The sequence below is a fragment of the Dryobates pubescens genome, chromosome 5, assembly GCF_014839835.1.
Source record: "Dryobates pubescens isolate bDryPub1 chromosome 5, bDryPub1.pri, whole genome shotgun sequence".
NCBI classification, from domain to species: domain Eukaryota; kingdom Metazoa; phylum Chordata; class Aves; order Piciformes; family Picidae; genus Dryobates; species Dryobates pubescens.
In genome coordinates this window covers 24,237,414-24,265,048 of record NC_071616.1, presented here as the reverse complement: position 1 = coordinate 24,265,048, position 27,635 = coordinate 24,237,414, and the positions used below count along the sequence as shown (strand labels likewise).

General features: G+C 38.6%; 1 protein-coding gene across 5 annotated transcripts in view; it reads left to right on the top strand.

The window, feature by feature from the left end:
• Positions 1 to 25,415, top strand: part of WDR20 (WD repeat domain 20) — a 49,823-nt gene extending 24,408 nt beyond the window's left edge. Inside the window, exons 2-5 of one of the 5 annotated variants that reach the window (XR_008462258.1) lie at positions 6,206 to 6,388; positions 12,615 to 13,892; positions 15,632 to 15,698; positions 25,010 to 25,415. Coding sequence is in view for 4 of the 5 variants with exons in the window: in XM_009905044.2 (XP_009903346.2) it covers positions 6,206 to 6,388; positions 12,615 to 13,892; positions 25,010 to 25,063 (1,515 nt within the window). In the remaining variant the exon portion in view is untranslated. Of the gene's footprint in view, positions 1 to 6,205; positions 6,389 to 12,614; positions 13,893 to 15,631; positions 19,979 to 25,009 lie in introns of those variants that run through there. The other 4 variants (XM_009905044.2, XM_054161831.1, XM_054161832.1 and 1 more) reach the window with 4 other exon arrangements.
• The last annotated feature ends 2,220 nt before the right edge of the window (positions 25,416 to 27,635 follow it).

The window sequence follows — 27,635 nt, the reverse complement described above, 5'->3', positions numbered from 1 at the left end:
TGCTGTTGAATCGGAAGAGATCCTGGAACTGATGTGAGTTCTTGCCAGACTGTAAACTTTATACCAAGAAACCTAAAGCCAGTAGTCAGTGGTCAGCTTATGCACAGTTGTATTTGTAGAAGCCATTTTATTATCAACTGGCTGTGGCACTGTCAGCTGCACTGAGGAGTGTTTATTAGGGTTTCATAGTTGCAGGAATTGTTGCCTGGACTTCTATTGTGTATCTCATATAAATTAAGTAGAGCTTTTGCTCTACATAAATGTTCATTATACAGAAAGACAGCAAACTTGTTCCTGTAGTTTTTTTCCTCTTTTAAGTTCCTTTAAGACATAAATCAGACCTGTTAAGTATGCTGGGAGTGGCCATTTGATGCTGTTTTGGTTGATTGTAAGCTTAGGATCTCAGGGGCATTCCAGTTGGAAGGAACCTCTGAGAGTCTGTAGTCCAGCCTCCTGCCCAAAGCAGGGTCAGCTATGAGATCAGACCAACTTGAAGCAAAAGTGAAGTAACTACAAATGATTTTGCTGCTAATATTAAGTGAGCTGTATTTGGGATTAAACAAAAGCAAAAAACAAACCAAGAAAAAACTCCAAAGTCAAAATCTGCTCCTTTGATAATGTTGTAATTAGAGGGATTTCCAGTGTGAGGTATTGAAGCGAGTATTTCTGACAGGAACGCTTGCATACAGAAACAATGAACAGGCCTTGCCAGAAGATTCTACAGAAGTGCCTGGGATAATTCAGCTTTCTTGCTGCGGTTCCTCAGCTTTCCCTGCCCTTCAGATAGTGTTGCAGGAAGGAAAGGAAGACCAGCACAAAGATGGAGGAAGAACAAACAAGTTGCAAGGAGCCTCCTTTTCTAGGGTTTTCCCTTCCTTAATACAGGAAGCAAGTTTGTCTTGGAAGGTCTCTCCCCGTTCACTAGATGACACTGGAATGCAAAGTGCTGCAGCAAGGGTTACTTATCTTCTTCTTTTTTTTTTTTTTTTCCCCAGCTATGGTTTAAAGAACATCTCTGAGTTTTGATAAAGTTTACTTAGTAATAATTTTAAGAGCTGATTTCTCATGTTACCTGTACAGCATTATAACAAGCATGGCTTTCTCAAATTGTTCTGTCCATAGATCAGGGGCCATTAAATCCTTGGACAGCCAGGTATTGAGATATCAAGCCACAGGTGCTAAGCTGTGAATTCCAAGCTCCAGAAATGCTGAAGAAATTTTTTTTGAAAGTATCCCCTTGTGGTTCTTGGTGTCTTCTGTTTTATTTTGTGATACACAGCTAATCTGCTGTTCAAAATCAAGTAATTCTCTGGACAGGAGAGATTTTCTTAAGAGGCTTTTTAGAAGTAAAATTTTTATTTTGCCTTCGCTTCCAGACTTGAAGACTAAATATTCTGCCTTGATCACCATTACAGCTATGACCTACTGAAAGCCAGTCTCCTGGCAAATGTGCTATTGAATACTATTATGTTTCTAAAGGAACATTTTGATGTTGACAGTTGAAATTTTGTGAGGTAAATTAATATATAACTCATTTCCTTTCTGATCTTGGCATGTTTTTTAGTTTGGAAGGACATGTAGCATCTATGATACATTTCACTCAACTAATATTTTAGAACACTGCAGATGTAAGTTAGGAAAATAAAAAATACAGGAAGAAATCACATCTGTCAAGGAGCATGATTAAATGCTGACTTGAAATAATGCGATTCTCTGTTTGGGAAATCTTAGCATGAAAGCTCTAAGTCTCAGATCAATAGTACATAAAAATAATGAGTCTTGGCCAGATACTAATCTGGCTTTGACCTTAGAATTGCATACAGCTACAGAACTAAGGTTATTGATGCCCATCCTAATCAGACATTAGAATCTAAAAACTTCAATATTAGCTTCAAACTGACATAACTCATTTCTTAATTATTTTTTCCCTTTCATTTTCTTCCTAATGTTTAAGTATTTTAAGCTGTGGTTAAGATGTTCCATTTGACTTCTGCTGTAAGGAAGGATTAAAGATGAATGGGCAGCTGCTAAACTGTTAGATTGTTTTATTTTTTCTCCCTGCTCCAGAAGAGTGGGGATAATTTTGCTAAAATAGTATGCTGTGAGAGTTAGCTAAATGGGACCAGGAAGTTCCCAAAACAGTTACATGGTTCATATTTTGAGTATGAATTCATAACAAATAAATAGTGAAGTTGGCTAATCTTGTTCGACTGTCTCATTTTTAGACAAGTATCATGAGATTCCTTTTATTCTCGTTGCCTCATAAGCATTATTCCTTGTTCCTTTGCCCAAGGGATACTTGAGATACCACTGTATGTTGGACTCTGGTGAAGGTGCTAATACCAGAGTCTTAATTAGCTAAGATGTGTACTTCAGTGACTTGCACAGATCTTTATTCAAAGGGAGAATGACATTGATTCTTAGCCTTGCATTTAGGTGCATTTGTAATCACAAGTGTTGCTTTTGTCATGAATCATGCACCATGGGGCAAGTTTCTCAACACGAGCAGGCTGAAATTGCGCTATTTTTCAGAAGAAAATCTTACAGGAACTGGGGCCAGAAGCATGCGTATCACTTGTCACCAGCTCAAGCAGAGGTGAGGGTGCCCAATCCTGTGTTTTTAACCTCCACATTTGGTAACACTTAATCCCAAGATCTTTGTTTTTTCCTCAGTATAACACCATCCTTCTGAGAGGGAGGGCAGTTCAATAAAGAGTGTCGTAGGATTTGACAGTTATGGACTTGGATGTCATGTCGACAGGCTGGGCAGATGGGCAGAGTCCAACGGCATGAGATTTAACACATCCAAGTGCCAGGTTCTGCACATTGGCCACAGCAACCCCATGCAGAGCTACAGGCTGGGGTCAGAGTGGCTGGAGAGCAGTCAGGCTGAGAGGGACCTGGGGGTGCTGGTCGATGGTAGACTGAACATGAGCCTGCAGTGTGCCCAGGCAGCTAAGAGGGCCAATGGCATCCTGGCCTGCATCAGGAACAGTGTGGCCAGCAGGAGCAGGGAGGTCATTGTGCCCCTGTACACTGCACTGGTTAGGCCGCACCTCGAGTACTGTGTCCAGTTCTGGGCCCCTCAGTTTAGGAAGAATGTTGACTTGCTGGAACGAGTCCAGAGAAGAGCAACAAAGTTGGTGAGGGGTTTGGAACATAAGCCCTACGAGGAGAGGCTGAGGGAGCTGGGGTTGCTTAGCCTGGAGAAGAGGAGACTCAGGGGTGACCTTATTACTCTCTACAACTACCTGAAGGGAGGTTGTAGACAGACGGATGTTGGTCTCTTCTCCCAGGCAAGCAGTACCAGAACAAGAGGACACAGTCTCAGGCTGCACCAGGGGAGGTTCAGGCTGGATATTAGAAAAAAGTTCTATACAGAAAGAGTGATTGCCCATTGGAATGGGCTGCCTGGGGAGGTGGTGGAGTCGCCATCACTGGAGGTTTTTAGGAGAAGACTTGATGGGGTGCTTGGTGCTGTGGGTTAGTTGCTTGGGCGGTGTTGGATTGGTTGATGGGTTGGACGCGATGATCTTGAAGGTCTCTTCCAACCTGGTTTATTCTATGTATTCTATGTAAAAGCTCTTTTCTGAGAATTGAATCTTCTGCAGAATAGCAGTAGCAAATGGACTTAGTGGTGAGCTAATGAAATGCTGATTCTCAGGTGTGATTCTATTTTATGAGTAAGCACTTCTCTTGTTCTTACCAAATCCAGTAGCAACTGCGCAGAAGTAAGAATGCTGTCGTATTTCTTACGCCCATTGATTCTACCCTGTCTTTCAATTATGAGAGATCAAGACCAAGAGTACTTTTGTGCTTGTGGATTTGAATTTTTTGCATGAGACCTCTATATGATAACTGAAAACACTAGCTATATGTAAGTGGAAGGCAAGGTACCCCTATCAGTGGAAGCCTGGGTAACTCTGGGTTGAATTAGTTTATTTGTACTCCATTTCAGTTCTGACAGATTGTCACTGCCATCTGGTTCCCAGAGAACAACTAGAACAAGCACAGTGAAGTCTGTGCTTAGATTCAATTTATCAGGATTTCATGTCTTACTAGATCTGTTATCACATAATTTCAGAAGATGAGGAACTTCGCTCACACTAAATGTGTTGGACAACAAAACCAAGAGCTAGTGGTATAAAACCTTAACCAGACAAAAGAGGAAGTATAGTTCCAGTCTGAAAATAGCTGCCTCTTGATTCCTTGCTGCCTAAAACAATAGTGAGAATTCAGAAAGAGAAGAACCTCAGAACACCCTTATTTTCTGCTGACTGGGAGAGTCTGTTGCTCTCTGATCATTCAGCATGATGCAGGCTGAGTTCTGATTTCAAGGAGATCTTAGGCATTGGGTCCTGCTGGAACTTCTGTCCAGAGGACACAGTCTCAAGTCTCAAAGGTTACCCCCATTAACCCTGAATCTCTTTGAGATGTCGAGGGATGCATTTTCTTTCTGTAAAATGGACTTTCATGTCGAAATGCTGCCTCAGTTGTGAGAGGTATTCCTTGATATTCCTCATTTTGTAGTGATACATGACAAAGGAATCTTGTGAAAAGTTCAAGATAACTGCATGGCCTCTAGGATTTGATCTTTTAGCTTCAAATTACAGATTTATACATGCATGTGAATACTCCTTGGTGTGAACACACCTTTTTCTATGACCTCCCAGTAGAGCTAGTATAATCTATTTAAGTTCTCCTTGAAGAGGTGTTGCTAATATACTTTTTTTAGCTTATCATGAATCTTTGGGCTTTAGAGAATAACTTTTTAATCTGCTGACTTTAGAAGTTGGAATATATGATCTCATTTTTGAATGATAATGTGTATGGAGGCCATATACATTATCAAACTGGTTTATACTATGTGCTGTAAAACATAAGTATAACTTTAATACTGTTGCATATATATGCTTATTGTGCATATCTGATAGTTAAATTTATTTTGCAAATGGTTCATCTGACATGATTCATGGTGTGGCTAGTTACAGTTTTCCCTGCTGACAGATCCATTTTTTGTCTGTGTAGCTCCATGCACATGAAGGATTTGCTGCTCTTTAGACCTCGTCCATGGAGGTTTAATATAGCAGAGCAATTTTCTTTTACGAGAAACTTGTCTTCTTCCTTGAAGTTTGTTTTCTTACATTGCTGGCCTGATTTCCTCTGATTAAAACTACTGGAAATGTATATACCAAATTAGAGTCTCAAATCACAGCTATGCCTTAGGTATTTAATATTGTTGAGTATCAACAGTTTTCTTATTTGAGGTTCTGAACGTAGTAAATAGGGAGGTGGTTGTTGGCTTATTTTTACAAAAAAGTTTGAAGTTGATGTATGATCTCGCATATTAAGTGTTTGGGTTTTAATCTCTGGATGATGAAAGATTGGGTTGTCTGTTGTAAAGTGATAAACACAGGTTGCACAACTGAGACGGCATTTTAAATTGCTTTTCTGTTATGATTCTTGTGACACTTCAGTGCCAGATTTTCAGTTGTTTATACTGAAGTTCCTGAATTTTGTTAGCTCTTATTTTGTCTGAGCTATATTTAAATTCTGTGTTCAGTGTCAGAAGCACAATTACTTTGTAGTTTAATGACTTAAAATGTAATTTGTGATCACAGGATCAGCATCCTGACTCGATGTTCCTAGGAAATGCTCACCCAGGATTTAGTTACTTTTTGTGGTTTTGTTTTGTGGGTTTTTTGGTTTGTTTGATTGTTTTCTTTTCAGTTATTGAGACCAATATCCTGTGTTTGCCTGTTATGAAAGAATACATTTACAGTACAAGAATCAGGTGGTTGAGAATATGCTATTTCTAATCCAAAATCAGTTGTACTCAATATTAAGAAAGCTGGTACTAGGAAAGTAGAGGATACCTTGTCTCTGGGATATAATGCCTCTTGGCAGGAGAGGCTTTTTGGGTATAGCTTAATCTTGAGGAATCACTGGGCCTGTTATGGTTCTGCATGGTTGTTGCTGGTTTTGTCACATGATGTAGTTGCAAAGGCTTGGGGAAGTATGGTGTTCAGCAAAATTGAAAAACACAAGTTTTGTATGGAAAGATACACCATTCAAAGCTGCTTTTTAAAGTAGGGGTTTATGACCGCATAAATTTGTTGCTTAGAATAAACATTGCTTGCAAACAGGACTGGTTATATGCACAAATTGTGATAAACTGTCTTAATTCTGTTTGCTCTCTTTGCAGGCTGCGGACTTGAGTAAACCAATAGACAAAAGGATATACAAAGGAACACAACCTACATGCCATGACTTCAATCACTTAACAGCCACAGCAGAAAGTGTCTCTCTTCTAGTGGGCTTCTCTGCAGGCCAGGTCCAACTTATAGACCCGATTAAAAAAGAAACTAGCAAATTATTTAATGAGGAAGTAAGTAGAAATCTTAACATTGTTGCATGCAATGTATTTGTGATACTGAACATCCTAGTTTCTCAAAGATGGCTCCATTTGCCTATTCAGCTTATCACTCAGTCACTGCCTTTGTTTTTCAGCTGTTTCATTGGCTTGGAACACCTACACAAAAATGTTAGTCATGAAGGAATCTTTTGAAGTTTAACATTAAAAAATAAGACTTTGTAGTTTAAGTAATACTGTAACTAGATTTAATGGCAGTTAACTGATGGAAAAGAAAGGTCTAGAAATCTAAATGTTGCTGCGTGTGCTCTCCAGTCTTTTGTTTCTGAGGCTTCTGGTTACAAAGGAAGAAGAGAACATTTAAGACCCCCATTTAAGTCAAGGTGTTACAATAGAAACTGTTTGTATCAAAGATTCCTAAGGGCTTGCTTGGGTAAGACTAGGATATCAAGGTGAACAGTGCATAGAAAAAGCTACAGACTTGTGAGGTCCTGAGTAAAACTCTCCATCTACTTTTTCTGTTGCTGTGCAATGAGGAAAGACAGAAGGGAGTACTATGAGGGAGACTAATGCCGAGTTACAAGAGCACTGGCTCTGATCATCTGCTAGTGCTGTCATTCTTCAAAGTGTAAGTGTCTGGATGCTAACAAGGAAAGACAGCTGGTAATTTGTACAACTTACGGCATTTTCTGCAGAAGATAGGCTATAGGAATTTGCATTTGTTAGGGAGGGGGATCGGGGGCCTTTGAGGTGATTTATTTATTTTAGTGTGTGTCTTAATCCAGCTGCAGGTGAATAGTTGTGGGAGGGTAGGGTAAGAGCAAAGGCCTTTGCAGATGAAGTTAAGCCTTGCTCAGCTTTCAAACTGAGCAACCATATATTTCCCACTTCAGAGAGATGTGTTGCCTTGTTCTGTCTTTGTGCAAAGAGTGAAGTATTGTTCTCAGTGGGCATGTTTTATAATTGGAACTGTCTAATTCCTCCTCATCTTTCTAAAAGTAGCTACATCCTGATCAGAAGAGGGGTGTTTTTCTTCATACCTAGCCTTTTTCCACCTGTTCTGTCTCTCTGCTTGTGATCGGGGGAAACTGTTGCACGGAATTCTCTGTTAGAAAACTCTGTAGAAGTAGTTGAAATGTTCATTATGTTATTGTCTAATACCTTTACCTCTGCAGTCTTTCCCCAAACCCAACCAACCGAAAACACACACACATACACACAGAAAACCAAGAAGAAAAAAACCTTAAACAAGCATCCCAAGCAATCAAAAAAATCAAACCAGTCAAACAAAAAAAACCCCAAACTAAAAAAAAACCAAAATGAAATCCACAACCCACCCCAAACCAACCAACCAACCCACACATGTGAAAAAAAAAACAAAAATACCCAAACAATTTGTCATTCTTTGTCACTGGTCCAACTTCACCACTGAGAGTGCTAGCCTTGATGTCAACAAGTTACTTGTGGAAATACAGCTCTGGTTTAATTTTCTATTAAAATAGTGTCAGGATTACAAATGGCAGCCAGCAGAAAGATTATAGTTAATGTCACAGAGCAGTGTCCACTCTTGTAGCTGAATGATAGTTACTTTGAGGAAAAACTGCCACTGAAATGCATTGGACCTTTGTGTAAGTATGTTTGCATGCCTTGACATTAAACTTTCTAGTGTCTACATCATGAAGCTGCATTGCAGGCTGAATAGTCCCATTGGACAGTACTTCCATTGGACAGTATTTTTTTCTGTGATGTAAGCAGCATTTCTTCACTGTGGCGGGAATACATCCTTTGACAGCTTGGTGGAAATTAAATTAGGTGATTTATGTTCTACAAAGCTGTAATGTGTTAACACAGCTCTACACAGAAGTGAGGGAAAGTAATACGTAAAAAAACTTTGGCTGGAGATAATGAGTTGAGATAAAATGAGTTTAACATAAATGAGATAAAATAATGCACAGTTACCTTAGCCTGTTTGCAGAAAAGCTTAGCAAAATGCAGAATGCAACAGCAGCAGCTCAGGGTTACCAAAACTATATGCACAGTAGGATAAAGTTAAATAACGAATTCTTGTTTCCTACACTGCAGTTACAGCTGTTTCTAACACTTTTATATACTTCTAACCTGTCAATTACAGTATTTAAGTTTGCCCTGGTCATTTTTGGAAGTTCTGGCTTCTATCTGAAAGCTATTTCAGTGAGCATTGATGTTTGAGACAGTTCATTTGTGTCAAGGTGGGTTTTGAATATATTTATGATCTAGATTGTATTCGAAAATAAACATGTCTTCATAGGCAGGTGGTGGTCTAAAGGAGCGTATACATATTTCAATAGATTTAATGCTTGTGATAGAGGTAATAGAATACAACACCCATCCTGTTACTGATTTGGTAGTTCATACAGCCCACATCTCTGTTTTGACCATCACCTCTGGTTAAGCAGTCAGGATAGCACTTAATCATATGTGGTATGTGAAATAACTTTACCTGTTACAAGACAGAAGATTGTCTGGAACTTAAAATGTAATAGTCTTAATGCAGTCTAACTTGTTACTCTTCCTTTAAAAAAAAAATTCTGTTGATACAGAAAGTTCTGTTGAAAGGCTGAGGCAAGAGATTCTATGCAGCTTGTAGCTGCCTGCTTAAATCAGTGTCTGTCAGCAGTGGTATTCCTTCTAGCTGTGTCAGAATTAAATTAGTGGTATTTTATTATTCCCCAAACCAGCCAAGTATACCTCACAGATTCATTGTTTCCAGGAGGTAATTAGTTATTCTCAAGCTAGCCAATTTCATTGTTTCTTTAATTATTTTTTTTTTTCATTTAAACCAAAGCCTTAAGCTGCCTTTTTTTCTTCCCCTATTAATCTTTTTTCCCTACCTGTGTTGTCAAAGCTGTTTCAGACTATGCATAGTCCATGATTGCCTCATTTTTTTCACTACTTTGGGGCCTATGCCTATAATTTCGTCCCTTGAAGCTTGTTCAAAACATAGCTGTCACGATAATCTTGGTTTGTCTTCCTTGCTGGTGAGTGAATTTCCTTCATTTGCTATTCTTTCACCAAACCGAGCATAACACCTTATCCCAGCTACTCTGCTGATTTGCTTGATACTAGGTCCATTCGTGTAATGCATCTGTCAGTCATACTGACTTCAGGTCTTGTTTTATTGTGCTGCAGAAGTGTGTGAGCCCATTGAAAGCTTTTAAAACTTCAGAAAGTCATAACTTCAGAGTTTTTGTCTTCCTGCTGAATTTAAAGCTCTGCTGGTTGAGTAGGGAATGAACTGTAGTTACTTGCTATAATTTTGAAGTCTCTCTGCATCTTTTCTCTGAGGTAATCTGTTCTCACTGCAGATTGCAATTGTCTGTTTTGTTCATAGCCTCCTTGAAGTTTGCAGTATTTCTGTGCAATATTTTAAGATCATGTAACCCAGCATAATGATCAGCTTAAAATACCCTTTTTTGTATAATAGTCGAGCTAATGCTCCTACTGGGTAAGAGGTTGTATGTCAGGTAGAACTGCTCTAGTACGGGAGAGCAAGAAATTTAGCTTTGTTGCCATATTAGCAGTTTCATAATGAGAAGAGTATTGCCTCTAGCAAGCAGCTGGACTCACATTCCCTGCCCATATTCTCATGGTGTGTGCTAGGTAACTTTCATCATTGTGAGATATTAATGAACACATGTCAAGCTATGTAAAATATCACAACAGAAGCTAAGAATATGTTAAAGCTACAGCATTTGAGGAAAAGTTATGTACTGGATTTGGCCGAGCTGTAGTTAATACTCCCCAGAGCATCTTCCATAGGGCTGTGTTTTGCAGTGATGTGCTGGATGTTGATAATACACCAATGTTTTTGGCTGCTGCTGAGCCAAGCATCAAAGCTGTGCTTTTCCAGCATTTCCCCCCAACAGTAGGCTGAGGGATGGGCAAGATCTTGGGAGACCCAAACTGATCAAAGGGGTATTCCATAACATATGATGTCATCTCAGAGATAAAAGTTAAGTGAAAGAAAGAAGTGTGTGTGGGAGGGCATTTGTTGATGACATCTGTCGTCCAGAGGAGCTGCTATGTGTATTGAAGCCCTGCTTCTTGGGAAGTGACTAAACATCATCTGCCAATGTGAAGTAGAGAATTAGATCTTTGTTCATTCATTGCTTCCTCTAGTGGCCTTTGCTTTGCTTTTCATCTTATTAAATTGCTTCTGTTTTGATGCACAGGCCTTTGGTTATTTTCCCTCTCCCCTGTCCATCTAAGAAGGGGAGTGATAGAGCAGGTTTGGTGGGCATCTGCTCCCCAGCCAGGGCCAAACCACAAGTTGTTAGATGAAGTTACATCTCTCAGCTCTCGGGTACAAAATGGCTAATTTACTTGATGAGAAATAACAGAGTAGGGGTTTTCTGCTCTCACGCTGAGGTTGACAGTGGCAAATGTATGATCTGATATGATCAGATGCTGCTTTCCAGTGGTAGGTACAGAAATGGGTAACAGTCAATGTACTATACATTAGTTTGGGGGTTTTGTTTGTGATGAACAGCATAGCAAGGTTTTTTTCCTTCTTGCTCCAGCTATTTGTAACTTACTCTGGTATTTCCTTAGGCTCTTTGTATTCGCGTTCTTGTTTTTTGTGTAGTTCAGCTCTTCCTTCAGCCTGTAATCGATCTATGCCAAATACAAATACTGATTGTGCTTGTAGAGAATTACTTTTCTCAAAGGTGCAGTTGAGTGATGCCATGGCCAACTTGGTAAGTTTTAGAAGTCCACCAGAACTATACTAGTCAAACTTCACCTCTGAGCTCATACAGTATTGAAGGAACCTTTGTTTAATGCGTGTGTGTGTTCCTGATTTTGCAGTGATGGGTTCTATTAAAATAATCTTGTTTAAAGAAAATTTCTTAGTCATGTGCCAACAGAGACTATTGACAGGTCCTTGGCTAATGAATGCAAAGGGGAGGGGATTCCAAGGTGAGGAGTATGTGGGGCCTTGTGCGCGCATTGAACCATGCGCACTTAACTACAAACTTTGCAGCCATATGTTAACAATGTCACACTGTGGCTTTTGCTCCCTGAGTCAGTAAAAACTGGTGGAGGCTCCTAAAGTCTCTTCTCTCTCCTTCTCTCTCCTTCTCTCTCCTTCTCTCTCCTTCTCTCTCCTTCTCTCTCCTTCTCTCTCCTTCTCTCTCCTTCTCTCTTCCTTCTCTCTTCCTTCTCTCTTCCTTCTCTCTTCCTTCTCTCTTCCTTCTCTCTTCCTTCTCTCTTCCTTCTCTCTTCCTTCTCTCTTCCTTCTCTCTTCCTTCTCTCTTCCTTCTCTCTTCCTTCTCTCTTCCTTCTCTCTTCCTTCTCTCTTCCTTCTCTCTTCCTTCTCTCTTCCTTCTCTCTTCCTTCTCTCTTCCTTCTCTCTTCCTTCTCTCTTCCTTCTCTCTTCCTTCTCTCTTCCTTCTCTCTTCCTTCTCTCTTCCTTCTCTCTTCCTTCTCTCTTCCTTCTCTCTTCCTTCTCTCTTCCTTCTCTCTTCCTTCTCTCTTCCTTCTCTCTTCCTTCTCTCTTCCTTCTCTCTTCCTTCTCTCTTCCTTCTCTCTTCCTTCTCTCTTCCTTCTCTCTTCCTTCTCTCTTCCTTCTCTCTTCCTTCTCTCTTCCTTCTCTCTTCCTTCTCTCTTCCTTCTCTCTTCCTTCTCTCTTCCTTCTCTCTTCCTTCTCTCTTCCTTCTCTCTTCCTTCTCTCTTCCTTCTCTCTTCCTTCTCTCTTCCTTCTCTCTTCCTTCTCTCTTCCATGGATTTTATTTGTGTTTTCAGATAAAACCCGAGTCTAAACTTACTGTTTCTGAGTTCTAGCCTGTTTGCTATGTAGTACAGATAAGTAACTGCCTTTTATCCTTTTTGCTTATTCCGTGTTTTCTTAACTGTTTTCTTTTCATGCTCTTCAACCTACACAGCAAAAATTAAACCTAAGAGCACTGCCTTTAGATTCCTAAAACCAGATTGGGTTGATTGAAGTATGTTCTTTGTGGAATGTGACTGGACCATAATAATAACCTTTGGTAGCATTTTGTCTAAAAATAACTTCCTTTTTACTGCCTGATAAGGTGATAAGTTTTTGCAGATACAGTAATGTAGCTGCTTTCTAGAAAGTTGATTTACCTTTGCTTGTCAAGTATTGTTCCCCATCCCCCCCCCCAAAAGCTCAGATTTACAGTTAATCATTAAAACTTTAATTTTCAGACTTTCTGATATGTATCTTCTTTGTTTTTCACAGAGACTAATAGACAAGTCCAGAGTAACCTGTGTAAAATGGGTACCAGGTTCGGAAAGCCTTTTCCTAGTAGCTCATTCCAGTGGCAATATGTACTTGTATAACGTGGAGCACACTTGTGGTACCACAGCCCCGCACTACCAGCTACTTAAACAAGGAGAAAGTTTTGCAGTTCACACTTGCAAGAGTAAATCCACAAGAAACCCTCTGCTTAAATGGACAGTAGGTGAGGGTGCCCTGAATGAATTTGCCTTTTCCCCAGATGGGAAGTTCTTGGCATGTGTGAGCCAGGATGGTTTTCTTCGTGTGTTTAACTTTGATTCGGTGGAATTGCATGGTACAATGAAAAGCTACTTTGGAGGACTGCTCTGTGTGTGTTGGAGTCCCGATGGGAAATACATAGTGACAGGTGGAGAGGATGACTTGGTAACGGTTTGGTCTTTCGTGGACTGTCGAGTAATAGCGAGAGGCCACGGACATAAATCGTGGGTCAGTGTTGTTGCGTTTGATCCATATACCACTAGCGTAGAAGAGAGTGACCCGATGGAATTTAGCGGAAGTGATGAGGATTTCCAAGACCTTCATTTTGGCAGAGATCGAGCAAATAGTACGCAATCTAGGCTATCCAAAAGGAACTCTACAGACAGTCGTCCAGTAAGCGTTACGTATAGATTTGGTTCAGTAGGCCAGGACACACAGCTCTGTTTGTGGGATCTTACGGAAGATATCCTTTTCCCCCACCAACCTCTCTCAAGAGCAAGGACACATACAAATGTCATGAATGCCACAAGTCCACCTGCTGGAAGTGGTGGAACTAACCCAGGAAGTAATGGAAACAGTATCACAACACCTGGAAACTCTGTACCCCCTCCTCTTCCACGGTCAAACAGCCTTCCACACTCCGCAGTCTCAAATGCTGGCAGTAAAAGCAGTGTCATGGATGGTGCCATTGCTTCTGGTGTTAGTAAATTTGCAACCTTATCGCTACACGATCGAAAGGAAAGACACCATGAAAAAGATCACAAGAGAAATCATAGCATGGGACATATATCTAGCAAGAGCAGTGACAAACTGAACCTAGTTACTAAAACCAAAACGGACCCAGCTAAAACTTTGGGAACACCTCTCTGTCCCCGAATGGAAGATGTTCCCTTGTTAGAGCCTCTTATCTGTAAAAAGATAGCACATGAAAGACTGACTGTGTTAATTTTTCTTGAAGACTGTATAGTCACTGCTTGTCAGGAGGGATTTATTTGCACATGGGCAAGGCCTGGTAAAGTGGTAAGTTTTAATCCTTAATGCTGCATCAAAGAACTAGAACTCTGAATAGGTAGTTTTCTTGAAATATAAATGAATGTTGAATATAAAATTTCTTTATGCTTAATGTAAAAAAACAAAAAAAATCCTCAGAGCCATACTTTTGGATACTGCATGCCATATTTCTGAATGATTTGAAGTGTCTTGGATACAATTACTAAGTATAGTTGCCTTCCAGCAGAAGAAATAAATACTGTGCATCTAAACTATTGATCAGTGTTCTTATACTTAAAACATAACCATAATATGGCGAAAGCTTTTGATGTAAAAATGGAAGTTAAAACCTGTCAATCTAAAATCATTATAATCCTTATAATGTTTTGTACAAGATACACTCCCAATGAGAGTGGCTTATGAAAAGCTGCCTCTTTTAAGTCTAACGAGAAATGTGAGTCTCTGAAAAAAAATGAAAACTAAAGTGGTTTATTTCTCCATACTTTTCTGTGGTGGCCTGCCGTTAATGTAAAACCACTTCCTATTAAAACATCAGCCATTTTGTGCACAGAGTTGTGAGCCCTTTACTGACTGTAGTTTGTGCTCTTGAAATTGTGAATCACTAATATCAAGGAATTCTTAATTTAGCCAGGTCTTGATTTATGTATTTAAGTTAGGGAAAATCATGCAAGCTTTCTCTAGTAGTTTCAGTGTTATGTTACTGTCAGTTTAGTTAGGCAATTTGATCACAACAAGCTTGTGCTTTTTGATGGCACCTGGTTTATTAGTTGAACCTTCATTAAAATATATTACTAGCTTTAACTCTTGTTAACACAGATAAAACTTTATTTTCCTTCTGTCCAATGTACAGCAAGCTAAATTTTGAATGAACCTTAATGTGGTGGTTATTAAAAAGTACTTTGTGCTACAATAGCTTTGTTTACAAGCAACAGTTTAAAGGGATACAGCTATGAAAACATTACTAGCGCTGATCTAGCAAGAAGGGCCATTATTGTTGTGAAAATGTCTGAAAGGGCACATAGGTTATCAACTGAAGAAATAATTGGGTAGTACCTGAATATTGCCACATTGGGCAATGTAAATGAAAATCTGATGTTCATTAGTTTTAACCATTTGGCTCATAAATTTGAGTTTTGAAGTGGAGATATTATATATACCTATATACCAAATCCTCCTTGCTATAAACTTTTAAGTAAAACTCAGTTTATTATCAGTTTCTTTGAGATGGAATCAAATTTCACTGAAGAGCTATGTCCACTCTCCATCTTAATTCGTATTTTTTAAAGGTTTAAAAATTCTAAAGCCTGTTCTGGGAGGAAGGGAGGAGGGTATTACCAAAAGTATTTTTATTCCTAAGAAATACAGATACAGCATTAATTAAAACAAAACCCCCAACAACAAAAAACATAACAACCAACCAACCATTTTAAGAAAGGAACACCCCCTCCCCAAAACACTAAACTATTAAAATGTCTGTCCTCAATTGAAATACTGAAGCAGTTTCCACTTCCATGACTCTGTACAATTCATGTGTCTTATGAATTAACTTTATCCTCATAGAGCAGTGCCTCAGATTTCTATTGTTACCTATATTTTATTTTTGGTCTAAAAATTCCTGTAGGTACTACTAAATACTACACTGTTAAATTTATTTTCAGTGGCTGAGGTGGGTTTTCTTAGACTGGGTATAACTTAAATATTTCTGTGTATTGACTTTGATTTGGAATATGACATTTCAAATATTTCAGAGATAAAGTATGCAGTACCAAAAATCAGGATTTATGTATTGGCCAATATGGAAAACTTTAATTACAGGTAAGTAATTTTCATGCTAAAGTTATCACTTTCAAATTAATATATTGCACACTGATGTAAATGCCATATTGTTTAGGAAGTATTTACTTAGACATTTTCAAATGATTTTGTTTTTCTGTTTCACTTGCATTTCTAGTGAGCTCACTCTACTGGTAAAACCTGAATTTTGATGGCATGTTTACAGGGCTTTGGTAGGAAAGTATTTGTGCCAGAAGGACGTTACGAGCATCTTTTTGTTTATAGGAAAGCACTTACTAATTTTATTTAATGAAAATTGTCAAAACACTCATGGTAATGTCTTTCTTACTGGGTTATATACCATGCATTTCTGTTTTGCCAGCTGTTCTATCCTAGGCTATCCTGTTACTCTGGGGTTTAAAGCTGCTATTTCTAGTCTTCCTTTTGAAATATGGGTCCCCAAGTGATCTTAAAACTCCGTCACTTTTTTTTCCCTCTGCCAACTCTAGAGTGAAAGCCTCTGAATCTTGCTGCTTCTTCCATCATTGCCTCAAAAGGCCTTCATTAAATTCATGCCACTGCCAGCCTAAGGAAAGAATTGGATGGAAAACTGAAGCAGGCTTGCAGTGTCTAACACAATTTCCACTGAGCCAGTGCTCCTTTCCCTCTCATTTTTAATAGCCATCAAAAGATGCTCTGGATAATTGGTCACTGTGTGAAAAGTTTCCTTCATTTTTATGGTTGGGCTGGTGCTGCCCTTAGTGAAAAATAATCCAGAACTGTCTCTTCAGCCGTGATCCTTATGATAGCTGACAGGCTGCACAGTGCTTACAGAGTGTCCTGACTGTTTATGAACTTCCCAAATCACTACTTCAGTGTATCATCATACCTTGAGCTTCCTCACTGGATATATACTATTCTTGCACTGCACTTCCAGAACCATTATACTAATTCCAAGTCAGCCTGAGGTGAAGTGAGTGGCAAAATCCAATTAAAATCAAGTTGAACGAGGCTCAGGGTTCATTAGTTTCAATTTTTCACTCTTGGTTTTTGTTAGCCTGTTTTTGTGGAAGAAATTTCAGGGTGGTGAAAAAAATGGGTTGCCTTAACAAGAGTATGAACTTTCTGCTCCACATGGTGACAATTAGCTGTTGCCTCGCCTCGCTGTCTTTCCCAGGCCCTGATGGATAACCTAAATGGGATCATAGAACTGTTGTGTTAATCTGAAAGTACAGGAAAGTAATTTGAGAGGAAACCAAGGCAAACCTCCTGTGCTACTTTTATGGCTACTCAAACTGAGTTACAGGACCTGCAGAAGCAATTCAAAAGCCCCACAAAACCCAATGACCCCTCCACTCCCTTTCAAAAAAAACCAAAGTGGTACCTGGATATGCAAAACAAGTTTTCTCTGAACTTAGTGGAAAGAGGAACTATCTACATGATTTCTGCGTTTGACTTCAGAGTTAGGTGTTCTTGTACAGTGACTCCATTTTACCTACATGAAAGTTGCTGATTAGTGGTTTCCTTTGTAAGAAAGCTCAAGGTAAGATTGGCTAGAAGTATGAAGAGGTGAAATGGCAGTGTATAACCTAGCAAGATAAACATGCTACCATTTTGTAAAACAAATGCACATGAATTTATTTATTTGATTTATTGTACAGGAAAACTTAAATTATAACATCCTTGAATTTTCTAGTTAACTACAATTGTAGTACAGTATCATGTTTTAGTATGGCTTCTGTTGTAGTGAAAGTACTTAAACATTCATGTAGTATATTTGAGTGAGATGAGCAACTATACATACTAATTCTTCCTCAATGGAAAGGAGCATTTCATCATTACAATTGAAGTTCAATTGCTGGTATTTAAGTACTATCAAATAGATTTCTTTCGACGTGATACGGTATCTGTATAAACTTCAGGGATGATTATAGTAAAACTGAAACACAGCTATATGACTTCAGGTTACCATGCTAAAATTTGAAGCTTTCTGTAATGTGCATAATAGCAAAGTTGCACAGAGCATACCCACATTATCAGGGTGAACTTAAACCTAGTACACTGGTGTGATATTTATAGCAAGGTATGTGTGCTTGCGTGCGTGCGTGAGGAGGTGTGACTAGCGGCTCCAAGTAAAGCCAGGAGAGATCATAACCCTGTTAAAGGCTTTATGATGAGGATGTCTGGATTAGGAAATAACATGACTTTTACTAAACACTTTCTAGTGTTCTGAATTATCACCTCTTAAAATTTGATTATGTACTTGGAATGACTGTATATGTCTGCCCCTTTAACAACATAAAACTACTAAATTAATATTTAAAATGCTGGCCTGCTTATGTTACGATAATAAAACTTGTGTCAGTTAATTTACTGTCAATTTACATGTAAAGATTAAATTTTTTTTCTGCATTTTATGAATTCTGTATACTGGAGTCTGTTAAAGATTGACATGTTAGGTGATACTGTACAAAATTGTATTGACTACCTTTAGTGAAAAACAGAAGTAAAATTCATATGTATTTCCTTTTTACACTTCCATCTAATTTCTTGACAACTTGAATAAATTTCATAGAGCCTTTCTAACATGAACTATTGTTAATTTAACTGTTGCAATAATTAAGCTTTAAGAAGTATTGTTGGTATATTTATAATTTTAAGAAGATCATGTTTGTTTCATACTGCTTATTTTTAGCTGTTCTATTGTCACTGTTACAGCTGAAGAACTTTACTAAATACTTGACATTACAAAATAACTCGATGGGGTTGTCCTCTGTATACTGATGTTAAATAAAAATGTGTGATTGAACTGTAAATGTAGATAACTTTCAATAGTCCTTTCCACGTTTGGGTTTTAATTTATCTTGCAGTCCTTAGGTGGTCTTAGCTATCATATTGTACTGAGCAAATGGCCACAATGACAGCCATTAGCTTGCCATATTTTAAAGTAAGAACTTGATTGCATCCTGTAACTTGCTCTGCGTGAATGTTTCACTTCATCTCTAAGATGATGCATACATTCTGATCTTCAGATCTTGCTCATAAGATCATGTCTCATTATATGTTTTTTATTTTAGGACTGGAGTAATATGAAATAGAATACTTGTCAAACCGCTTATACTCAGATTCAGTAAACGTGGACATGAATGTATCTATCCAGATGCTCTCTGCTTACCTATCAAATAGGAGCTGGGACAGAGCATTTTGCCTTCTAGGACTCTACAGGAGCTCTTTCCTCCATGGACTCCGGTGCAGGGTATTTTCTTTATTCCAGCTTTAGATCTTGATGCTTACCTGATGGATGCTGAATTTGCAGCCCTAAGGATATGGCTGACTCAGAAGATTGAAGCATTTTCTGTCTAGAAGACCTGTGGCTAGTCTAGAACTGAACTCCTCTGCACTTAAAACTAAAATAGTGTAAAACTCTGCAAAATTTCTTGGAACCAATTTTGGCAAAAGAGTTAAGACAGTGCCCTTTCATCTTAGTGGACATGGGATTGTGTAACCTTTGCACCAGTGGTTCTGTGTTAACCAATGAAGGGGCCAAGCAACTGACACTTACTAACGTTCTTCAGATGCACTTCAGGGCAATTTCAGTGAAAAAGGTAGAGACTAGAACTCTCTCTGTCTCCTAGCTTTAGACTACATCTTTCTTATGTGAGCTTGAGAAATTTCTGGTACTTCAGAAGGTATTGATAGCCCATCATAGTGGTCAGCATATTTGCATATTCAAGAACTGGTGCCAATGTAGGAACAGAATGAAATCCATCCTGAAAGTTCTGGGAACATCCTGTCACATTGAATGATGCAAAAACTGGTAGGACAAACCAGTTTTCCCAACAGTCATTGTGAGCATGAAACAAATTTAACTTCCACAAGTTCTGTGGTCAGTGCTCTGGCAAAAGACATCTTGGAACATGTAAGAGCTGTCTTGTCTTCAGTAATGTTGCGCAGACTTCTCAGCAAAATAACTTGCATGATCCCATTATTTTCTGGTTTTTGAAGTTGGATTTTAGAGAGGTGCTGATCAGGCTCATCAAACTCATTATGCTCATTTCTTCCCCTGCTTAAGACCATGCTTATTTTACAACTGTCCCAAGTGTGGTTGCCTTAAGTCATATGCTTTTACCTGAGGTTTTCCCTAGTTTATCTCCTTTTCTTTTCTTTTCTAATCTGAAAATTTTAAACTTTACTTTTTGAGGAAGTTAGAAAATGAACTGTTCCTAAGCATGTGGACCCTTACTGCCTAAATGAAGGTTAAGGTTGTATTACTTCAGCCATACCAGCTTTCTGCTGCCAAAAGTCTTTTCTGCTTTTCCCAACACACAGTTGCATCATGTATTTCTTTCTTTTCTTGACCATGTGTATCTTGCATTTGCCCATTGCATACTCGTCTTGAAGTAATCTTGCTCAGTCGCACTAGACAGCCTTCATTAGTCTTATTGTGGTTTTCTGGTAGCCTTGACTTAGCTCATTGTCAATGAAAAGGAAAAAAAAAAGGTGCTACACCTCTGCTAGAAGGAAGAACTCCTTCATGTACACAGAAGCTGCATGTGAAAACTCCTCGGTGTTACCAATGCTTTTACAAGATTTGGTGTCAAATGGTTTAATCATTCATAGTTCTCTGTAATACTATTAGAACAAAGGAGAAATGGAGAAAAAGAATATGCTTAAAACTGTTTAGTGAACACATGGACTATGTCAAGATAGATATCATATTTCCTATACCCCCCTAAATATTTCTCTATAGTATGTTATGTCAGTGCTCAGCATGGGCTTCCTTGAACATTCTCAGTTAATTAATTTTATGACTCCATTGGAAATGTGTCTCTGAAATGCATATACTTAGTAAATCAGAACATGTTAATGCTGATTCATTTGAGTAAGAACCTGTCACGCAAATCTTAATTCAGCTGATGTGACTAAAGAACTGTAAACAAATGTAAAAAAAAAAATTACTCTGTTTTGGCATATTCTTATTGCTCAAACACTGTACTGGACCATAGGCTCTTTTGTAAAGCAAAGGTCTCAGTCAAGACTCCTTTTTCCAATTACTGCAGGAGTATCACAGTTCTGGACCAGAATAAACTACCCATGGAATATTCTTTGAATAACAGATCCCCGTTATTTCATATACTGCCAAAAGCATAAATGGTTGATCAAGTAATTGCCATGTTTGTATGGTATTTGTTAATTCTGCCATTTGTTGTTAATTGGCTTAATTGCATTGGTGACATAACTTTTTGGGAGTTTTTGTGGGTTTGGTTTGGTTGTTTTGGTTTGGGGTTTTTTTTACATTGGTTGGTTGTTACACTGGAGACTTGGCTTTCTTTCGTCTTTCAGTTTCAAAAGGGAAAGCAGGAAGGCCATGCAGAGTTCTGACATCCAGTGAGTTACTTAAAGCCTGCTGAGTTCTTGTCCCAGGCAAAAATCGGAATGTGCCAAGAGCAGGCTGAAGTAGCACTGAGACATTAACTTCTCAGGTCCTGCTCACGTCTCCAAACTTGCAGTTTATTATCTAGATTAGACACTACATGTGATTGCAGCTTTGGCTCCAGTTTCCCTCATTCTAATTAACATGAAGAAAATATTAACTCAGTATTTACTGCTGGAGTTTTTCCTAGTTAGTATCTTTCAGTTTGTGGGGGTTTGCTTCTTTTTAGATATAGCAATTACATGTTGATCTTTCATAGAATTAGTTTCTGTTTTGAAACCTCGTGTTTCATACCTTTGGAAAAACCCTGGAGTTTTGGCTGGGTCACATGTGGAATTCTTAAAGACAAAACCAAACCAGAATAAACACAAACCCAAAACAGTAGGACAACCCCACCACCACAACAAACAAACAAAACCAAACCACAAAACAACCTCCACCCTTCCACAATCTCCTGGATTGGGGGAGGGGGAAGTAGGACAGTTACACTTAATACTGCTGCAGGTCTTTCTGACCAGACCACAGCAACGAGTGCCATGAACCTTGGGTGGACATGCCCTTAATGATTGCATTTGTTACAGCTTTTTGCTCCTACTCATGCAAGTCTATTTTTACCAAATATGCAGGACGTCAGAAACGTGGAACAGCCCTAGCAACTTCTGCTGAAAGAGTCTGTGTTCAATGCTCTGACACTGCTAATTGATGTAATAAAACCAACACCATCCTCTACAAATGAAGCACATTTCAGCTGTGCAGTATTCCATTAAGATGGCAAATGGTGTAGCACTTCCTTGGAGAACCCTCTCTGAGATTGCAATGAAGATTCCTTTATCAAATTCTTGACCTGGGTCTCATAACTGTTCTATTTCCTACCCCCTGCTAGACCCACATGCTGACAAAATAATACTGCTAATAAAAGACTACATTTATTTTCAAAACTTTTTGGTTTCTGCTGCTTGCTCAGCATGATGTTTGTTCTTCAGCTTTAAGCCTGCACCACACAGCAAAGCTCTAGTTGCCGAATCTCAATTATTTTGTGTTGTGTGTCATGGCTGTAAAACTGCAGCTTTGCTGTTATGCTAATAAGTGGCTGCAGCTGTTGTGCCACCTTTTACAACCTGTCTGGCTACACTGGGTGATTCGTCACAGAAGTACTGCAGTTTAATTTCTTTATTCTTTCTTTATAGGCAGGAGCTTTCTATACTTTTTTCATAACTACATCCATGTATTATTCCCAGAGAATGCAATTCCAAACATTCTAGTCCCACACCCTTTGTGTTACTGTGTCAAAAATGTGTCTCTTTTTGGGGGCCCCACCTGTTTTCCTGGTAGATTTCTAAAGTTTCCTGCTACATCTAACATAATTGCCCTTGTTTGAAAAGCTCCAGTACAGTAATGGCAAAAATCGGTAACCTTTTCTTGTTACTCAAGATCCACCAAGAATAGTCACTGCTTTGGTAAGACTTCTGTGCCTAGAAAACATATTCTTATTCTTGCTTTTCTTGGGTGAACACCTGAAGTCTAAGATGTCTTCTGAAATTAAGTACTTGGAAGAACTCACAAAACTTCTGATCTCCCACAGAAGTGATGTTCTGAAATAGCCATCATTGCCTGGTAGTATCAGGCAGTACTGGCAAAGGTCTTGAAGCCTCTGTCTGCAGTAGCACAATGATACTGATCTTGTGATTCTTTCCACTTTGGTTTTCCTCTGGCTTGCTTGCTCAGAGAATTAATGCAGAGCAAGGACTGAAACCTATGGAGTTCCCAGCACTCACTTTACCAGAGATTTAAAGCAGGGAGTATTCACAGCTTGGGAGATGAAACCAGGGCTGAGTGACTCCTTCTTGGTCTTGGAACTTGAAATACAGAATCTGCAAGGAACAAGGCTCCACACTGAACTTCAGTAAGTGCCACCTGTTTCTGGAGGGGTTGTAGGAATATGAATCTATCTTCATTTTGTTTCCTGACCCTTGGTTGCATTAAAAAATCTGTAAATCTAATAGAAGAGTGCTCCTTTCTCATCTAGCATGATCACAAGCCTGTTAATAAAGACTCAGTATTATGCACTTCTTACGTGCTTATAAAGCATGTATTTGCATATTAACAGTTTGGATCACTGAAAAGAATACCTTTGGATGCCATTTCCAGCATATGTGAAAGTTGCTTATCTGATCTAATTTTCCATTAAGAAAGACCTCCCTATTGCTGCTGTATTTAGTGGGCTTCTGAAGAACTCTTTGGTAGTGAACTATAGAGTTCCAATTCATTCTCATCACTTCCAAACAAAACTTTCTTGACAAAAATTCTCAGAAGTGCTTTAGTAGCCTGTTTGCTCTAATGTTCTGCCTTCTTCCTTGACTAGTAAGTAGGAAACTTTTTTATTCTCTACTCTTGAACTTTGCAGTATCTTTGCACATCCTGAGTGTCAAACAAGTTTAAAGACTCTGCTTCGGTCTACCTCAAAAGCATTTGAATCAGATATCCATTAGACAAGTGAAAATAATTCTTTTAAAGTGTCCTGTTTCCTGCAAGTGTGACCTGTGGAGGGCACTAAATTAAGTGCCACATGCTTCAGTATAGCGATGCAATACAAATGTGTACAGGTGTATGCACAAGTACACGCACAGGCATGCGGTCTGCTATGCATCCTCCAAATGTATCCAGATTCATAATGTCTCTGAACTGGTAGATTAGATGCGTGTTAAAGTGAGGGACTCCAGTTTCAGCAGGAGCTTGATGACTTGAATCCAGCCAGTCCAGCCCTCCTCCTGCCTCTTCAGTCTCTGGGCAGGGTTTTTCAGGACTTTTCAGTTCTTGGCTCCAAGCAAGAAAGAGCTCCTGTAGGTTCTGAAGATGTGGCCTAATTGTACACTGTGTGTTAAGTGCTGCATGAGCTTGTCTAGTTTGATGGATCTGAGTCACAGGATCTTAATTTTTAGGTAAAAACCTAAGCTGGTTGCTGTTTAATTGCTAAAGTGCATTTATCATGCCTTATGTAGTAAGGAGTTGCACGGTGATACTCATTGATGTGCTTCCAGCTTAATTGCCACTGTGCTCCTCCGCCTGCTGGCACTTACTGTAACCTAAATATTGACCTTGCAAGAAGACTAAATGGTATTTTGATATTAAGCTTCTCTTAAGTCAGTCTGTTATATGGTTACTTTTATGTGAATGATCAAAAAGGGGCTACTCTACATGCATCAGAACTGGCATCTGCCCACTGATACCTGTCCCTTAGGTATAGCTGCCTTAACCTGGAGCAGCAGCCTCTGCATAACAAGGGGCTCTGCACAGCTGTGGGACATGTCTGAAATGAAGTCAGTCTCACTTCATCTGAGTGACCATGTAGGTAAACGAGCTGGTAGAAGTTTTCCTGAATGCAAGCTTAAATTGTAATGAGAAATCTTTACTGAGATCTTGTGCAGTGTCTCACTTTTTAAATTACCAAAGTAACTATTTGGTTAGATGATCTATTTTTCTATACAAAGCTTGTAATATTCAGTAGCATATAAGAGATTGAGCATTTCCCTGTATCAGGCTAGGTGTCAAACTTGTTGATATTGGAGTAGGTTTGTTTGTTGCTACCCTAATAAAATGCTGATTGCTTTTTTTTGGTGTATGATTCTTAAAGGTTTCACAGTTCACAACAACTCGGAATGCAAGGTAGATTAAATCAAATACTGGATCAGGTTCATCATGTGTCATAAACGCACATGCTTTCTTACTGAAAGCTCTTCTGTGTGCTGCCTGCCTGATGCAATAGTGGCTTAGATTCTTTTGTAGGAAAGACGGTGCTGATGTCTAAAGTAAGCAAGTGGTGGTAAAAATAAATTGTACTCATTTTAGCTTCAGGCTAAGAACTTTATAAAATTAATTCCAGGTTCTCTTGCTGGATTAATGTAAACTGCTTTGTTTGCAGGGTTTATTGTCATCCCAAACCCAGGCCAATTCTCCAAGTGGAACTGTAGTATAGCCATCACACTACTGCTAGCAAATCTCTGAACGCAGGACAAGAAGTAATGACAGTGGAACCAGGAGCTGTTCTTCAGGCAAAGAGCATCAGAAATTATAAAGTGGCAGAGCGTAAACATGGAATTATGTGAATCACATAGTAATCTGCAAAGGAATAATGTCATGAGTTCTTCTTACAGCTAATACTGCTAGGCTGCTCACCCAAGGAAGAGTTTTCATTTAAAAAAAAAAAAAAAAGCTTCCTTTGGTGCTGCAGGTAAAATAGTAACATTTTGGGGTTTCTTTATACTTTCCAAGTCCAGTGTAATTTAATCTCTCTATATAAATATATAAATAAAAGGTATATATATATATATATATATAGTGTAAAATAAAGTATGTTTCTTAACTTCAAGTAAGTTCAATGGTTAAACTAGTACTTCACCATTGTTTATTTTGCACTGATTTTTTTAACCAGAGGTGGCTAGAAGACAGCCTGGAATGCACTCATGGGAAATGAAAGTCATTACTTTCTGGCTTCAAAATGTTATTCAGGAAGATGGATGCTGCAATCATAGATTTTTAAAAGAAAATTGTTTTGCACTTAAATAGTTTAATGCTAATAGAGAATTACTTTAAACTTGGTGTCCAGACACCAGAAAAACTATGTTGTGGAGAAAAGATCCTTTGTATCTATTAAACATTTATTTTAATATTGTTGTTTCCAACTGCAGTCGCCTCTGTATTATATGTATAAATAATGTAATTCAGTGAGGGGGGAGGGGATTAATGGATCATTACACTAGAAATTCTCATTCATTTAAGAAAGTGATATTTCTAATTCAGAAAATACATATTAAACTACCTTGAATATGCATTTTTGTTTACTTTCTGTTCAAATTTGATCACTTTTGATGTAATCCTTTGTTGAATTAAATGTTTGGTACAGAAATACTATCTGAACTTTGTAGAACAAATTCCTTTCAAAAATACTTAATCCAGAACACTTTTCATGTTTAATACAGTTGAGCTTCAATTAGGAAACTGAAATAATGTTAGTGTATTCTCACACTTAATGGTTCATCTCTAAATAGATCATCCAGCAGAAATCTTGCTGACAGAGAACTCCGTGGAGTCAGGATTCTGTAACCACACAGCCCCCCATCTTTGTCTTGAGAGTTGTGATCCAGCACTAGTAATGTACACGGTTTCTGACCTGGTGATCTAAAATTAGGTTAAGAAAGTGGAGTAGGTACATTTCTGAGACAACTCGTTTGCCTTACATCAGGCATCTCATTTATAATGTGGTGCTCTTGAACTGATCTTGTTACGGAGGGAGACATACCCATGCATTTGTGTAGTTTAGTGCTGCTTGTCTGAACACGTTATTTTTAATCACCCAGCAACAGAGCACTTGCATTGATTTCAGTAGTTCTTGCAAAGATTGAAGAAAAACAACAAGAGATGCTGCTCCACATCAAGCTGCAGAATGACAGAAGATAGAAGCATTTACCATATCTTTACCATGCAGCAATATTTGCAGTTTTTTGCTGAGTTGTGCAGCCAGGCATCAGGCAGGACAGGAACGAGGCTGCTAGCCTGGAACCATGGAACTTGCAGCGTATGCATCCGCTGTACCCAAGGACACATTAAAGCCCTTCCTGCTCTCCAGTAATAAAACGAGGTAGACTTTCTCAAGTTGCAAAAAAACTATAGACACTTCCCAGCACAAGAAGTTAACTTCTTTCAGGAACTGAATGAAAATTAGGGGAGAAACAAGTGCAGTAGTTACTTGTAACTGTGTCTTATTCTTGTAGTGGGGCTAGTGTGTGGACAACTGCCCATTACATTGATAAGCTGGCAATTAGATTGTCTACTTCATTAATGATGGAGCTGTGCTGTACAATTCTTACCTCTTTATGTTCTTCTGAAGTAGGAAGAATGGGGAACATACTGAAACTGAGCAGGATTATTGATTGGAATTTTCATTTTATTAAAATAGTGGGCTTAATTGTTAAAATACAGATAAATCTTGTCACTGAAAACTAGTATAGTTACCTGCCTGCAGGCTTCTTATATAAGCACTTCATATGCTCTGAGTCAAAAAGAAACAGCTGAGAAAATGTGTAATAACTTGAAAAGACTTTTCTCCTTCCCATCTGGAAAAAGACAAAAGCATTATGGAAAGGACCCTAGTATCCAGAGTCAGGGCAAGAGCAGCTACTTGCTACAAATCATAGTTCTCATAGTTCAATAGCATACAAGGAATGGATGTAGTTTTTCTCTTTCAAGCCTTTTCTTTATTATTAGGCAATCATCCAGAAGCTTGACTGCCCATCCCACCATTTATTTCATATGGAAAAAATATTTTAGAAAGAAAAGGGATACTAATAACTTACCTGGAAGGAACTTAAAAATTCTGCTATAGATACAGCTCTTAGTAAGGTTTTTTCTACTGTGTTAAAATGCGTGTGGAACACAGATTATCTCAATATGGAATTTTAGCTGGAAGAATGAGGTAGGAACACTATATGCCAGTCTGTTGTTTAATGTTGAGTGTATTTTAACTGTAAAGCAGGTAGTAAAACTTAAGT